We start from the raw sequence: 16079 nt of genomic DNA, 5'->3' as shown, positions 1-16079 counted from the left end.
TAAAGTCATTACTTAAGGAGGAAGGATAAAAATAATGTTTTATGTTTTGTAGAAAAAGCTACTTGAAAGAAAAATTGTCACATTGAGAAACAACAACAAAGAAAGTGATTCAGAAGATGACATAATAGAGGCCGGAACTCAAGGTAAGTAGTCTTTTGTTTCTTTTTGAAACAAGAAATGAGAGACAAGATCAATACCATTCTTTAAGTTCCAAAATTTTAATAGACTATTCCAAAACCTATTTGTTTTATCACTAGTTTTTCGAAGCATCATTTTCCTATATAATAGAAATGAAAAAACTCTGATCAAAGTTGTTATTGCTGTTTACTTGTTCAATTATGTGCAAATATTCATGACTCAATGCCAGGCTCTTCTCTTTTCTACTCTCTCCTTACCTGTCCAAGCTTATGTTCATTGTTTTCATGACAATGTCTATTTTATCTTATCTTCTACCGTCCCCTTCTCTTTTTGCCTTCAGTCTTCCCCAGCATCAGCACTTTTTTCCAGTGAGTCCTGTCTTCTCATTATGTATCCAGAGTATTTAAGTGTCTGCTCCAGTATTTGTCCTTCCAATGAATAGTCAGAGTTAATTTCTTTTATTATTGATTGATTTGATCTCCTTGTTGTCCAGGGAAATCTCAAATTTCTTCTGCAGCACCATCATTTGAAAGCTATTCTGTGGCACTCAACTTTCCTTATAGTCCAATTCTCATAGCTATATATTACTACTGGGAAAATCATAGCTTTGACTATCTGGACCTATGTTGGTAAGATGATATCTCTTCTTTTTACTATGCTTTCCAAATTTGCCATAGTTTTCCTTCTAAGAAGTGTCTTTTAATTTCATGGTTGCAGTAACCATCTGCAATGATCTTTGAGCCTAAGAATAGAAAATTTGACATTATTTCCATTTCTTCTTCCTCTATTTTCTAGGAAGTAATGGGACCAGATATCATGATCTTAGTTTTTTAATGTTAAGATTCAAGCCAGCTTTTATACTTTCCTCTTTTACGCTCAAGAGGCTTCTTAATTTTTCTTCACTTTCTGCCATCAGAATGGTAGCATCTACATTTCTAAGATTGTCAATATTTCTCCTAGTAACTTTAATTCCAGATTTTGATTTGTCCAGTTTGGTTTTTCACATGATATATTCTACATACAAGTTAAATAAGTTGACAATATACAGCTTTTCCATATTCCTTTCCCAATCTTAGACCAAATATTTGTTCTGCATTTGGCTCTAAATGTTGCTTCTTGACCCACATACAAGTTCTTCAGGAGACAAGTTAGATGATCCGATACTCCCATTTCTTAAGAGAACTTGCTACAATTTGTTGTGATTCACTCAGTCAAAGCTTTAGTGTAGTCAAGGAAGCAAAACTAAATACTTTCTCTATTATCCAGAAAGTATTGACGGTTTGACTTTTAGTTTCTCTGCCTCTTTAAAAGCCAGCCTGTACTTCTGGTAATCTTGGTTTACATATTGCTGAGGTCTAGCTTTCAAAACCTTAAGCACGACCTTACTGGTGTGTGAAACGAGAGAAATTGTTTGGTAGTTTGAACATTCTTTGGGCAATGCCTTTCTTTAAGATTGGGATATAAACAGACCTTTTCCAATCTAGTGGCACTGTTGAGTTTTCCAAATTTGCTGGCGTATTGAATACAACACTTTAACAGCATCATCTTTTAGGATTCATTCCTCTGACCGATGTTACATCTATTCAATTTGTATTTGTGAATTGAGAGTGGTTTGGGGGCTATAAGTGCTAAGAAATTCTTTCCAACTCCTTAATATCTTCTTTGGGACTTGAATTTGGTGTTATATCAGATCAGTGCTATTCAATGTTTCATATTGTAGTTGAGATGGTACTATTCTGGTCTCAGCAGAGGTAGACCACAATTCATAGCTATCCTTCCATATATTACTTCTTCATATTTACTACCAAGTTCTTCCCATCTTGTGAGTTATCTGTCAGTCCACTGCCCATGAATTGTTGACTTGGTGAGAAGTTAGGGAGGTAAAGGTCATTAAATTCCTTTTCTTCAATCTGCATATGATTTAAAAACTATTTTGTTGCAATGAAATTTTGTTATAATTATTATAAGTACATTACTAAAAATCATATTTCTATTGAATAAAACTGGAGAATAGTTGACATTTATCAACCTAGCCTCTATGTTAACTGTACCCAATTAAAAAGTAAAAATGCGTCCTATAAACACAGGAAAAAAAGGGAACATACCATATAAATCCACAGCACCCCTTTTCTTTTTCTAACTTTCCTATCTTTTGTCTGAGAGCTTGTTTTGAAAGAGTTTGACTTTTTGAGGAGGTGGAAGAGACTTGAAGTGCTTTCTTGTTGGCAAGACAAAATTATTATAAATAACTCAGTTCTCTTTCTCACCCACCCACCCAGCTTACCGAGCTATGCATCTACCTACTAATTCCCACCTACTCACATACAACATGTAATCAGGGGTTTTTTAAAGTATAAAAGGAAATGCATATTATAGAGACCAGATAAATTATATAATACGTATTATATTACATAAATATAAATTATATAATATGTAGTATAATGGAAAGAGCACAGGATTTAGAGTTGAGAGACTTAGATTCAAAATCTGTCTATATTATATACCTTTAATACTTTCATAATCTTGTGATCTTGGATAAATTACTTGCTCTATCTGGGGCTCAGTTCTCTTAACTGTAAAATGTATATTCTGGGTTAGGTTTGATAAAAAATTCTCATGTTGTTCTCATAGAAAATATAAATAGAGATAGCTTAAATTGATCTGGAACTGAGTGCATGGCTGGACCCAGAAATGGACACAGTAGTAATTCACTGTCAACTTGGATTTTCCCAAGTGTTATTACTTCTTTAATTCCAGATTACCTTGTATTCATTCTGTATAAATGTTGTGTTTACTTACCTGTGAACATAACTTTCTCCAACTAGAATATAAACTCCATGAAGACATGCACTGCTTCTTTTTTATCTCTTTATCTCTAGTGCTTCTCACACAGAATCTGGCATATAGTAGATGGATAACAAATGTTTGTTTTATTCATTGAACAGCCTAAGGAGCTGTGTTTGATTCTGCACGGTGTACAGTTTTTTCACTGGTGCAGATAAAAACATACTTAGCAAATATACATGTGACTCAAAGTGGATTAGATCATTGAGGCTAATCTACTAAAATAAAATTGAATGAGGACAAACTTAAAAGTCTTATAAGTGGGTAAAAAATAATTTCTCAAGTATAAGAAATGAATGTTCAGGCAGCAGTTTTAAAATAATCTAGGGGGTTAAATGGACTGTAGACTCCATATGAGTAATATGGCAACCAAAAGAGCCATTGTGGTCTTAGGCAGTATTGTAATGTAATAGGGAACTGTTCTAGAGGGATGTGAGATGATACAACCCACCTAGGAACTCCCCAGGGCCAGTAAAGCACAAAACCTTTGGCTTGTAAAAATACAATCTATTTTATTGAGGGAATAAGGAAAACTGGTAAGTAAGACCCTAACAATCTTAGAAACTAAGCTCCACACAAACTTCTATGTCTCCTGCAAAAGGAGAGTCTTCTATTTCTTCTGTGGGCCTTGCCTACAGCTTCCTGATCTATCTAAAAAAAACAAAAAAAACAAAACAACAAAATTCTATCTGACTCTAACCTGATCTATCCACTAGAGATTCACAAAAAAGAAAGGGAAAAGCCTGGGTTTGGCTGCCCTAAATAATTCAAAGTCCCAGATGAAAATCTCTGGATTACCTTGGCCAAAGATGATTTTTAGAGTTGGTCTCTGGCAGATGATCTCTCAGGATAACAGTTTTCTCTAAAGCAGATCCTCAACCTAGGAGTCAAATGACTTCTCCACAAAATTATGACTCTCTAAGGAGAATCTTTCAGAGCAAAACCTCCTTTCATCTTGAAAAAGCAAGGTTGGGAGTCAAACTTTCCTTCAAGGTCAGTTAAAATCCAAGAAGGAAGTAGTGACAGTTTCAATCAGTCATACTCCCACAATTCCTTCCTCCTTCCCATAATCCTCTCCCAGGGCTTATATCAAAATTCCCTTCTTTTAGCTACACCCTGAAATCACTCTATCCCTAACATTCCTATAGTAAGAAACACAAGGAAGTCATAATTCTAATGATCTAATAATCTCTAATGGTCTAGCCAGGGTCAACTAGACATGTAGTCATGAAGACTTGAGTTCAGATCTGACTTCAGACATTTACTAGCTATGTGACACTGATCAAGAAACTTAGTTTCTGTCTGCCTCAGTTTCCTCAATTATAAAATGGGTGTTATAATAGTACCTACCTTGAAAGGTGTACCTGGCACCTGGAAGGTGCTGTATAAATGTATATTCCTTTCACTTTCCCTTCCTCTTGTTCAGACTAAGTCAGCAGTATTGTGATCAGTTATGGCCTCTTTATTTTAGGAAGGACATTGGTAACCTGGAGAGTCAACCAGAATGGTTAAAGACCTTAAGACCATGACACATAAGGGAGATGCGTTTGAAATTCTTACTCTGCAGGAGAGAATACTTAGAAAGATATGATGTGTCTTCCAGTAGTTGAGGAACAGTCATATAAGAGAGGAATCAGACATGTTTTGTTTTTCTTTAGAGAACAGAAGTAGGGGCGAGGGTTAGAGTTGTAAAAAGTCAAATTTAGTCTTTATATAAGAAAAGTTTCCTAGCCAATTAGAGCTATTTAAAAGTGGAATAGGTTGCCTTGGGAGATAATCACTCTCTCCTAATTGGATATCTTCTAGTTAAGCTTGGATTAGTACTAGTCATCGTTAGGGGAGGATCTTTTGCAGGTAGGGGATGGCCTCCAAAGCCCCTTTTAATTTTGAAATATCTGTGATTTCTAAAGTTCTTCTGGCTGCACATCCTGTGATCCTGTGACTCTTATTTCAAGCTTCTTTTGAAATTAAAATCAGAGGGTTGAACTATTAGCCAGTTTTTAATTTACTAAATGTCAAGGTCCACATATTTTAAAGATTCTAAATATCACGCTACATTTTCCAGTTTTATTGTCTGGTAATTAGTAATCTATAATCCAGACGGGTTGACTTGCCCAAGGTCACACAACTAGCTAATTAGTGGCAGCTCTAGAAATAGAAACATGGTTTATTACAATAGTTATGAAAACTATTTCCACCCCCAATTTGTGCCAAAGATGTAGACTCTATTTTGAATTTTCATTTAGTCCTCTGAAACTTAAAACTCAACCAATCTAAAAGTTTTCCTTAAAAGCGCTTTTTGGGATAAATTCTCTCTATTGATTTTGATTTCTAGTTGCTTAGGCTTGCAACTTTGGAGTCCTAATGATAGATACAATATGCATATGGACAGTTAAATACAAGATAATTGAGGAGGGAAGGATCATTAGCATTTGGGGGTTTGGAGTTAAGGAAGGCTTCACAAAGGAGCTGAATCTTGAAAAGACTGTAACAACACTTCCCTCTCACACACAGGGCTCTCATAGTCTGGTACTCCAGTTAAGAGCACTCTGGAGATACATATTCATTCCAATTCATAGTGAAGAACCTCATTTTCTCCCAATTAGTATCAAAGGAAGATAGGGATTGGAGAAGAAAGGAAAGTATATTTCAAACACAGAGAAAACATTTTTTTTGTTAAGAGGGCAGATGTGAAGTCTGTGGAATAGTGTAGTCTGGCTGTAATGTGGAATATACATAAGTGGGGTGATATGAGATAATGATGGAAAAGTAGACTGGATCGAGATTGTGAATTTAGGGTTAGCACTGACCTTTAGTAGGGGAGTTTCATGGTTAGTTCTGTGTTTCAAATATTTCAATATGACAGCTATATAGAGGATGGATGGGAGAGGCTGTTGGAAACAGAGAAGTCAAACCAAAGGCTATTGCAGCAACCCAGAGTAGATGTAAGGGCCTGAGACAAGTTGGTGATTATGGAACAATCTTGTGAGTAAAAAGAAGGAAACAATTGGTAGCGGTATTATGGAGATCAAATTGAAAGGGTTTGGGCTGCTGACTGAATGAAGGAAAGGAAAGAATTAAGAGATGACTCAACAAAAACTAGGCAACCTTTATCATCAATATTAATAGGAAAATTTGGAGGAATTTATTTGGGAAAGGAGAATGAATAACCCAGTTTTTAGCATATTCAGTTTAGGTTGCCGTTAGGATATCTATGTGTCTATTAAGCAGTTGACAAGTTAGTGATGAGTTCAAGAGAAAAATTATAATATTTTTTTATATGCAGGCATCCCTTCCACCGTGAAGGGGTTAGGGGAATGATTCTACACCCCTACACATCTAGAAAATCTAAGTAAATTTTTTTGATCGTCTCTTCATACTAGAAAAGAAGTCTAAATTTTTTTCTTCTTATTTTATGAGGTGTATATAGTACCTTAGTGTAAATTTTGGGTAAATATTTGGTCTTGGGTTATATGTTGGTCAATGTTATGTAAAAATGAGTTTCTAAACTTCTTCTGTGTCACCTGCTGGCCTTGCCATGTCATCTATGGCTTCTACAAAACTCTCCCAAAATTCCCATCTAATTTCTTATGCTGACCAGTGATATATCAAAATCATGATAGGGAAAGTCTGTGTATGGAAGGGATATTTGTAAATAGTGTGAGGAATCATAGTAAACATGTAACAATTCAACTGATAGGATCTGATACAATCACTGAGGGAGAATATAGAGAAAAGGTCCAAAGCAGCATGCTAATTGGAAAGGAGATAGCTAATCTAGTATCATATACTGAGCAAAAGTAGAAAAATAGGCAAAATAGACATGAAGAAAGCAAGGAAAGAATATTACCTTGAAAGTCAAAAGAGAAATTATGTAGGAGATTAGAGTCTTGGGCCTGGAGTCAAGAAGACATCTTCCTGAATTAAAATCTGGCTTCAGTCACGTACCAGATGTACAACCTCAGCAAGTTGTTTAACTGTTTGCCTCAGTTTTCTTATCTGTAAAATGTGCTGGAACAGGAAATAACTACTCTGGTGTCTTTGCCATGAAAATGCCAAATAGGGTCATGAAGAGAGTCAGACATGACAGAAAAACAACTGAACTGAAGATGGAAATGGTTGACACTGTCAAAATCTGTAGAGGCCAAGGAGGATGAGGACTGAGAAAAGGTCATTAGATTTAACATTTAAGACAGCAGTCTCAGAAGAGTGGTGGGTCAGAAAACAACTTAGGAAAAGCTGAGAAATGAGTGGGAGGTGAAAAGCTTGGCAGTGAGGAGGATGACTACATGAGAGGATTACAAGGTCAAGACAAGTTTTTTTAATTTTTACTTTTTGTAGAAGAGATATTCTTGGACACGTTCCTGGGAGAAATTGAAAATGACAACGGAAGGAATAATAATTAGAACATTCATATGGAGGACATGGTGAGGAATAGGATGAGGGGTCTAAGCAGAAGGGTTAGTGTTGGCCAAGACAAGATTGTCTTTTCCTCAGTTACTAGAACAAAGGAGGTGAGGACTGTAGATTTTATACAGGATTTTTAGGGGTAGCATGGTGGAAATGATATAGCTCATTGGGAAGGCCTTGATTTTCTCAGTGAAAATGTACTTGAGGTCTTTTGTGAATGGGAGTCACATTGGAGGACTGAGAAAAGAAGAAAAGTTTATGCACATCCTCTCTGGGCCACTCAGTAGAACCAGCCTTACAAGATGTAATGAACAGTGATAGCTGCCTTCTTATTACTCTGTGCATCCTGTGGGGACCTAAAAGCCATGAAGTTAGTTGGCTGTGACTCTGTTCTGGCCTCTGGACAACCATTCCCCAGGATGCTACCTGACATAGGTGTGTGCCATGAACTCTTCACCACGCCCACTCATTCCCCATCTACCCTATATTTGGAGAAAACTACATAATAGAAACCCATTTGAAAATGATAGAGCTCCCTCAGTGCGGTGAGTCAAAGGGTATACATGTGTTGATGGCTTTTGGGTATGATTGTTCTCCAGAATGATTATATCAGTTCACAGCTCCACCAGCAGTGTATTAGTGTCCCAATTTTTCCAGACCCCCTCCAACATTTATCATTTAAAATTTTTGTCATGTTAGCCAGTCTGATGCATTTAAGATGGTACCTCACAACTGTTTTAATTTGCATTTCTCTAATCAATAGTGATTTGGAGCATTTTTATATGACTAAAGATAGCTTTAATTTCTTCATTTGAGAAATTACCTGTTCATATCCTTTGACTATTTGTCAATCGGGGAATGCTTTGCATTCCTATATTTGACTCATTTCTTGATATATAATATCTGTTAGTTTTTCATATTTAAATGTTTCCTTTTGTTTTTGTTTCATATTCTCCTCACTCATTGCCATTTATGAGAGAGTGTGCCCTATATTTATTGGCAGGAAAGTTCTATTTCAACTTTTCTTCCTATGCTAATTCTTTAAATGTCTACTTTCACCTAATTGTATTATCTGGCTAACCAGCAAAAAAACAAATAAAGACATGGCTAGGGGCCTGTGAACTATGGTTTTGAATGAACAAGGGCCTCCAGAGTACTTTAAATTTGAGGAAAGCAGTTGGAGGGTTTTGTTTATGAGAGAGGAGTGTACAGGTGCTACCCTTTGCTCAGGTGCTAGCTCCTTTGTGAAGCCCCTCCAGATTCCAAGTGCCATTATACTGCATTCCCCAGAAGATTATTCCTGCCTTGGAAGCAGGAATTCTTTTGTTTTTAATCTTTGTTTTCTCATCACAGCTCCTAGCACAGTCTGTGAACTCCAATTGCAGCTACTCTAGTTCAGGCTTAACCTTAGAATACCATCTTGCCCTCCACCAGTGATATCAAACTCAAATACAAGCATATATAAGGTCCCTGCAGGCACATATTTACCTGGAAAACCACACCGTAATAGCATCTGTTTTATTGTATATATTTTTAATTTTGTTAAAAATTTTCAGTGACATTTTAAATCTTGTTTCTGAGGGTCTTCAGGAGGGACCCACGTTTGACACCTCTGCTGTGCCCTTATTGTTCACTCTTTTATCAGTGTCTGACTCTTTGTGACTCCAACTGGCATTTTCTTGGCAAAGATTCTGGAGTGGTTTTCCATTTCCTTCTCCAGCTCATTTTCCAGATGAAGAAACTGAGGCAAATAGGTTAAGTGAAACATATAGTTAATAAGTGTCTGAAACCAGATTTGAACTCATAAAGATGTATCTTCCTGATTTCAGGCTATTTACTGTATCATGTAGTTGTTCTCTGCTCTTCATTCCATTTCTTCCTCCTCCTTAGGGCAAAAATTCCTTTGCTTACTGAATAAAAGTAAATTCCTGAGATCTTTTCCCATAATCTATTTGGCAATCAAAGCTCTCTATATGGCTGTTTCATTTTGCTCCCTTCTTTTCTTATGCCCATTTTCATAGTTGGAATAGGCTTATGTCTACTTCCTCTTCTCCTCACCTCCTTGTCCTCCATCATATCTTCTCTGACTTACTAAGTGAAAATGATTTCTCCCTTACCAAGTTTGTCATAGCATTTCCTCTATCATACTCTACTTCATATAAGATTTACACAGTCTTCTGATTTCTTTATTAGAATGAAAGCTCCTTGAGAGTGGAAAGGACATTATTTCTCATTTTTGCATCCTCAGTGTTTAGCAATGTATTTTGCATAAAGTAGGAAAATGAGAAATGTTTGTTGAAATTATCTTTTAATTTCTTTCTTAATTTCCCTTGATTTACACTTCCCTAGGATTCCCAGAAATTTCCCCCAAAAATTGTGAAAGGATTTTACTATATTTACTGATTCCCAGCATTCAATCGTGTATTAGAAAGAAGGGAGATTATTTGTGAAGTATTATCACCACAAAGAGCAATATTTTAGGGGGCAGCTGGGTAGCTCACTGGATTGAGAACCAGGCCTACAGACGGGAGGTCCTAGGTTCAAATCTGGTCTCAGACAATTAATTCCTGGCTGTGTGACCCTGGGCAAGCCACTTAACCCCAATTACCTACCCTTACCACTCTTCGCCTTGGAACCAAAATGGAGTATTGATTCTAAGGTGGAAAGCAAGGGTTTAAAAAAAGAGTATTATTTTAGTTATGACCCAAAGAAGTGCTTGTAACTTATTTTAACTAGAGTTTGATCTTATTGTTACTGTGAACTTTTCCCTTTTAGATACCTTTGAGATGGCATCTGTCAACTTACCAGTTCCTGTGCAAAGTAAGAACTATTATAAAAGTGTCTCTGACAATAAAGAGATTATGAAATTGGTTTCTCTGCTTAGCACAATCATCAACTCTACCAAAAAGGTGGGTCGAGAGTATATACTCCTTGAAGTTTCCTTCAGGCACAGGGATCTTTGGTTATTAGAAGTGGAACCTTTCCTAGGTTCAAACCCGGCCTCAGCCACTTCCCAGCTGTGTGACCCTGGGCAGGTCACTTGACCCCCATTGCCCACCCTTACCAATCTTCCACCTATGAGACAATACACTGAAGTACAAGGGTTTAAAAAAAAAATCTAAAAAAAAAAAAAAAAAAAAAAAAAAAGAAGTGGAACCTTTCAATCAACTAACATTTATTAAGCACTTCCTCTGTGGCAGGTACATGCTAGGTACTGGATAAATATACAAATATAAATATCAAACAGCCTAAAAGAGCTTGGGGAGGGGAAAGGAAGGAAAGGAGAGCTAGATAGCTTGGTATATCATATTCACAAGAAAGTGTGTATCAAAAACAAAACCAGTAATTTTGAGTTGGGGGCATTAGCAACTGAGGAAGTCAGGAAAGACTTCTTGAAGAGAAGGAAATTTGACCTGAGCCTTGAAGGCAACCAATTAGATGTTTCAAGAGACAGAGTTGGGGAGAGAAAACACTATAAACTACTTGAGATGAAGGACTTTCTAGTTTTTGCCTTTCTCTGCATCCGCAGTGTTTAGCACAGTGTCTGGCATGTGGTAGGTGCTCAATGAATGCTTTTTGACCGAAAAAGCTCATTTCCATTCAAAGAGGTTATGGTATTATTGATATACTGAGTTCTGAATGAATCTTTAAGACTGTAGATATGAAAAAATAGCAGAAAGTATGTACTACTTTAAATAATTCTGCTATACCCAAATCCCAGTTTGCAAAATCATATTCAGATTATAACTTTACCTCCTCTCAAAGGATTTTTCACTTTACAAAATTATTATCCTTCCAGTAGTCATCTCTTTTACTATATTTGAAAAAGGATTTGATTTATATACAACATTGCAATAAAAATAAGAGCTTGCCTCTCGAGTCTCCTGAATGTAAGGCTGCAGGCACTGATCTCCTTAAGAGAAACTAACAGGAGCTCCACGGAAGACAGGTTTTCCTTGCAATATAAAATGCCAATGATGCTTAAGTGCTAAGAGAGTGGACAGAAGGGGGTCCATCACTCTGTAGGTGTCTTTACTCACTGATAAGCCAAAGCTTTTAGGTGAGGTAGACCAAGGCAGAGAATCTGAGAGTCCCAAAGGGCACTTCTCTCCTTCTTAGACCAGGAGAGACTCAAATTTACTAAGAAAGGTTTATTAATTTCTATAGTTGATGATCCCTGGGGTTTCTTCCGAATCTACATTTTTTTTTTAAACCCATACCTTCCATCTTGGAGTCAATACTCTGTATTGGTTCCAAGGCAGAAAAGTGTTGAGAGCTAGGCAATGGGGATTAAGTGACTTGCCCAGGGTCACACAGCTAGGAAGTGTCTGAGGTCAGATTTGAACCCAGGACCTCCCATCTCTGACTCTCAATCCACTGAGCCACCCAGTTGTCCTCCACCCCCAATTTACATCTCTGATTCTATGACCTTCCTTAGGCCAGGAGATTGTTGATTTGCTTCAGTTTAAAAATCTTTCATTGTTTTCTACTTTGGGATATCACCTTGAACTGGTTAAGGAATGCTCTAGCAGAGTAGTCCTATAAAGATTTGGGATTTTTATCCTGCAGAGGGACCATTAGACATATTCTTTTGCATTTCTGCTCTTTGTACAGAAGACTGATTGGGCCCCCATTTTTTTCCAGATTACCCTTCCCCAAACTTCTTTTGTCACAGCTAATGATAAATATTAAACAGATATTAGAGACCATTAATTTTTATGTAAGGGGTGGGGGACAAACTACACACTAGGAGGAAGAATGAAAGGGTAGACAAGAAAAGTTTATTAGAAGTAATAGCAGCTAAAGCTATATGGTTCTACCTACAGAAGCAGGAATGACTTTCCCTTCTTAGACTTATTTCTCCTGAATCTTGTAATGCAGGATTGATGCATCAATCAATCCTGCATTACAATCTTCCCTTACTGGAAGGAAGATAAGTGATTACTAAGCAGTCATTCAGTTACTGAGCAGCATCTTTTTGGACTTGTTATGGGGATGTGGAGAAAGAGAAAAAGATATTAATATTTTGGGGAGCTGCTTGCTTCCTGGGAACTCCTCCAAGTTTTCCATATTGAATCATTCCTTAAAACAATGAAAAATAATTAATAAAAACCAACTACTGCACTATGACCACTTCCAATGATGTAGACAAAAGTTTTTACTTATCGTCTCTTCTCCTTTCTAGGAAGAAAAATATATTTCATTATTTCTTTCCTGGGTCTAAGATTGATCCTTACCATTATCCTAGTCTAGCTTCCTTTTATTATTCTTTTTATTTGTATTGCTGGCGTCATTGGGTATTCTGTTTTCTTTGTTCTGTTTGTTCAATTCTCCATCACTTCATCCAAGTTTTCCCATATTTTTCTGAATTCCAATACACCTTTCTTAATGCAAAATCATATTCTCTTATATCCATATTCCATAATTTTTTCAGCCATTACACAATAAATGGACACAATTTTTTTTGTTATCACAAAAATACTGCAATAAATCCCTTTGTATATATTTGATTCAAATTAAATAGCTGGAGGAATATGTTCAAGACTATGGAAGTATTAGAGGGGGTCTCTACTATGAAGGAACTTATAGTTTACTTGGAGAGAAAAAATGACCACAAGACAATCAAACACTGCTTATGCAAGACCAATCTGGCAAAGGTACACAGGATAGATTGAAGGAGGTAAAATCAGGTCTTCCTTTACTCTACGTGGCCTCCTTCGCTTATATATCCAGTAGTGTGATTGAGTCAAAATATGCAGATTAAATAATTTTTAAAAATCTTGTAGTTCAAAATTATTTTCCAGAATTGTTGAACTACTTCCCAGCTTCATGGACAGTATATTAGCTTGCCTATCTTTCCCCTTCTTTCAAAAGTCAAGCCAGAACTTAATTCTATCCTTTCTAGAGTATTACGTGTCTTCCAAGGAGTAATAGTAATGGTTAGAACTTATTTTACATGCAAATTTAACCACTGAAAGTACCTGCCTAACAACTCTATAAACTAAATGTGTAAGTATTATTATAGCCATTTTGCAGATGAGGAAACTGAGGCTCAGAGAAATTTACTGGCCTACCCTGGATCACAAATCTAATATATCTGAGATGGGTGCTTGGCAATGCTTCTAAACAGCTGACTGGCAATGACACATGGTTTCAACGATCATTCTTTATCTTTTTACTTTCAAATTGCTCCCTCTACAGATTAAAAATGAAAAAAGAATGAATTCAGTGCTTACTATGAGCCAGGCAGCACAGGGGATAGATACTTTTGATCAAGTTTCATTGCTAAGTATATAATATCTGTGTAGGACAAAAATGCTGCATTACATAGGCTCATCTAGGGGACCCCATCAGGCAACTCAACTATTTCTGAAGGGTAGAAGATCTAAGTGACAGTCAGTTTGGGATAAATAGCACTGGACTAGGTTTTAAAAAACCTGGATTTGATTTGTCTCTAAACTAGCTGAGCCATGAAAGCTTTTGTTAGCATCACTATCATCATTAACACCATCATCATCATGGTCACCTTTTGAATACTGAAGAACATTTCTGCTACATGCAGAATACACTTTCAGAAGCCAGTTTAAGTGGATTGTATTTGATTCATTTTGAGAGTTATTGCTAATATTTTATCAGAAAGTTATTGAGTTTCTGTTTGATATGTAGGAGATAAAGCTTGGCTTTCTTAAATTAAAAATTGTATCTCAAAGCATTTTTCATCATGAATTTATTTCTCTGAAATTATGCAAGCCAATGAAAAAAGACAAACTTTATAAAATAATTTTTGAATGCATTTTTGTGCAAATCTATTAAGTGTATCATTATTTTAGTTTTAATTCAAGACTATCTGCTGAATTTTGAATGTCAGTAGAATCATAGTGTATTGGAGCTAGAGCAGACATTATACATGATGTAGTTTCTATCTCTTCTCCATAACTTACTCCCCTCTTTCCATCAACCCTCCATCCATGCCAATCCTCTTTTTGTTCTGGTTTGATTTTGGGTTGAAATGAGCAATTAACAAAAAAAGAGACTTACTTTGCCCTAACAGAGCAAGAATATGCAAAAAAGGATAAAGATGTTATTTATCCTCAGCTTTGGTGAACTTTTGGAAACATATTTGGTCAACTTCATTCAATCATGAACATGTATTAAGTGTCTACTATGTGATAGGCACTGTACTAAGGGCTGAAGATACAAAAAGGGGCAAAAAGTCCTCGACTTCAAGGAGCTTCCCTTTAATGTGACAGAATAGGACACGGTGACTGGAGTGGTCTCCATGGAGGCTGAGACATTCAGACTCTCTGAGGCTGGGACCATTTAATGCCTTCAGTGACCAAGTTGTATGAGGAGCAGCCAGGTCCTGGGATGATATTTTCTTTAGCAAAATGACAGAATTCATGGCTGGGTCTATCACATTTGGGGGCTGGGGAGAAAGATGCTAAATTAGGGCACCTAGGACCAGTCAGGTTCCAGAACCCCAGTACTATCATCATCTCTTTCCTCCAAAGAACCTTCTTCCCATTGAAGTCGTTCCTTAAGTTGAAGGTCTAACTCGAGTGTCACTCCTCCTTGAACCCTCCTCAACCCCCCAACTAAAAAGAGATTATCTCCACTTTCATATTTTTCTTAGCACTTTGCCTGGACTTGTCATTGTTGTCATTGTTGTTAGAACTATTATATCTTCCCTGCATCAAAACTATTTGTCAAATTGTGTTTCCCATTGTAAAATTTTAAAAAGCAGATTCTATTTCGTTGCTATCTTACTAGGTATTTAACTGAATTAAATTCAGTCTAACCAACCTCTCTCATTTTGCAGATGAATAGTATGGGCCCAAAGAACTGAAGTGACATTTTCAAAGATTACACTAGAAGGCAGGGTCAGAGCCAATTAGACTTATTTCTTTCGATTCCCAGTACAATATTCATTCTACTCCCCAACAAAAACTTCATTAGGATGTTCGTATTTTGAATTTTCTAAAAATAAGCCATTAGTTATTAGCAGATATATAAATTATATTGTATTCCTCTTTCATTCTATATATGGATTTCTTGCAACCATTGCTGCCTAGAGGCAACTAGATGGCACAGTGGCTAGAGTGCTGTTCTTGGAGTCAGGAAGAACAGGGTTCAAATCCAGCTTTAGATACTTAGGAGTTTTGTGGCCTGGACTAGTTGCTTAACCTCTGTTTGCCTCAGTTTCTTCATAAGTAAAAAAGGGATTAATAATAATTAATTATATATAATTATAATATATGCTATAAAAATAATATTAATAAATAATAATAATAACTCTTAGGGTTGTTGTGAGGATAGGATGAGATAATAGTTGTGAAGTACTTAGCTCAGGAATTGGCACATAGTAAGTGCTATATAAATGTAAATAATTATTATCATACTAGAATTTGAATTTATTGCAATCATTTCTTCTTCAACAAGGTGTCACATGGCCTAAAGCACTGGGCCTTGAGTTTAGAAGTTCTGAGTTTGAAAATTCCCTTAGATACTAACTCTGTGACAATGGGCAACTTATTGAACCTCTGTTTGTTGCAACTGTAAAATAGGGTTAATAATACTACTTATCTTCCAGGTCTGTTATGAGGATCAAACAAATGTTTTATACATATGTAATATATATATATATATATATATATATATATATATATATATATATATATATATATATA

At 36.2% G+C, this 16079-nt stretch overlaps 1 protein-coding gene across 1 annotated transcript in view; it reads left to right on the top strand.

The window, feature by feature from the left end:
- Positions 1–16079, top strand: part of DNAH5 (dynein axonemal heavy chain 5) — a 293673-nt gene that overhangs the window by 65248 nt on the left and 212346 nt on the right. The window contains exons 21-22 of the mRNA XM_044681991.1: positions 53–143; positions 10168–10301. Coding sequence (XP_044537926.1) covers positions 53–143; positions 10168–10301 — 225 coding nt within the window. The remainder of the gene's footprint in view (positions 1–52; positions 144–10167; positions 10302–16079) is intronic.

Source organism: Gracilinanus agilis, chromosome 1 (genome assembly GCF_016433145.1).
Source record: "Gracilinanus agilis isolate LMUSP501 chromosome 1, AgileGrace, whole genome shotgun sequence".
Lineage (NCBI taxonomy): Eukaryota > Metazoa > Chordata > Mammalia > Didelphimorphia > Didelphidae > Gracilinanus > Gracilinanus agilis.
The sequence above is the reverse complement of the archived record's forward strand: the minus strand, read 5'-3'. Positions and strand labels throughout refer to the sequence as shown.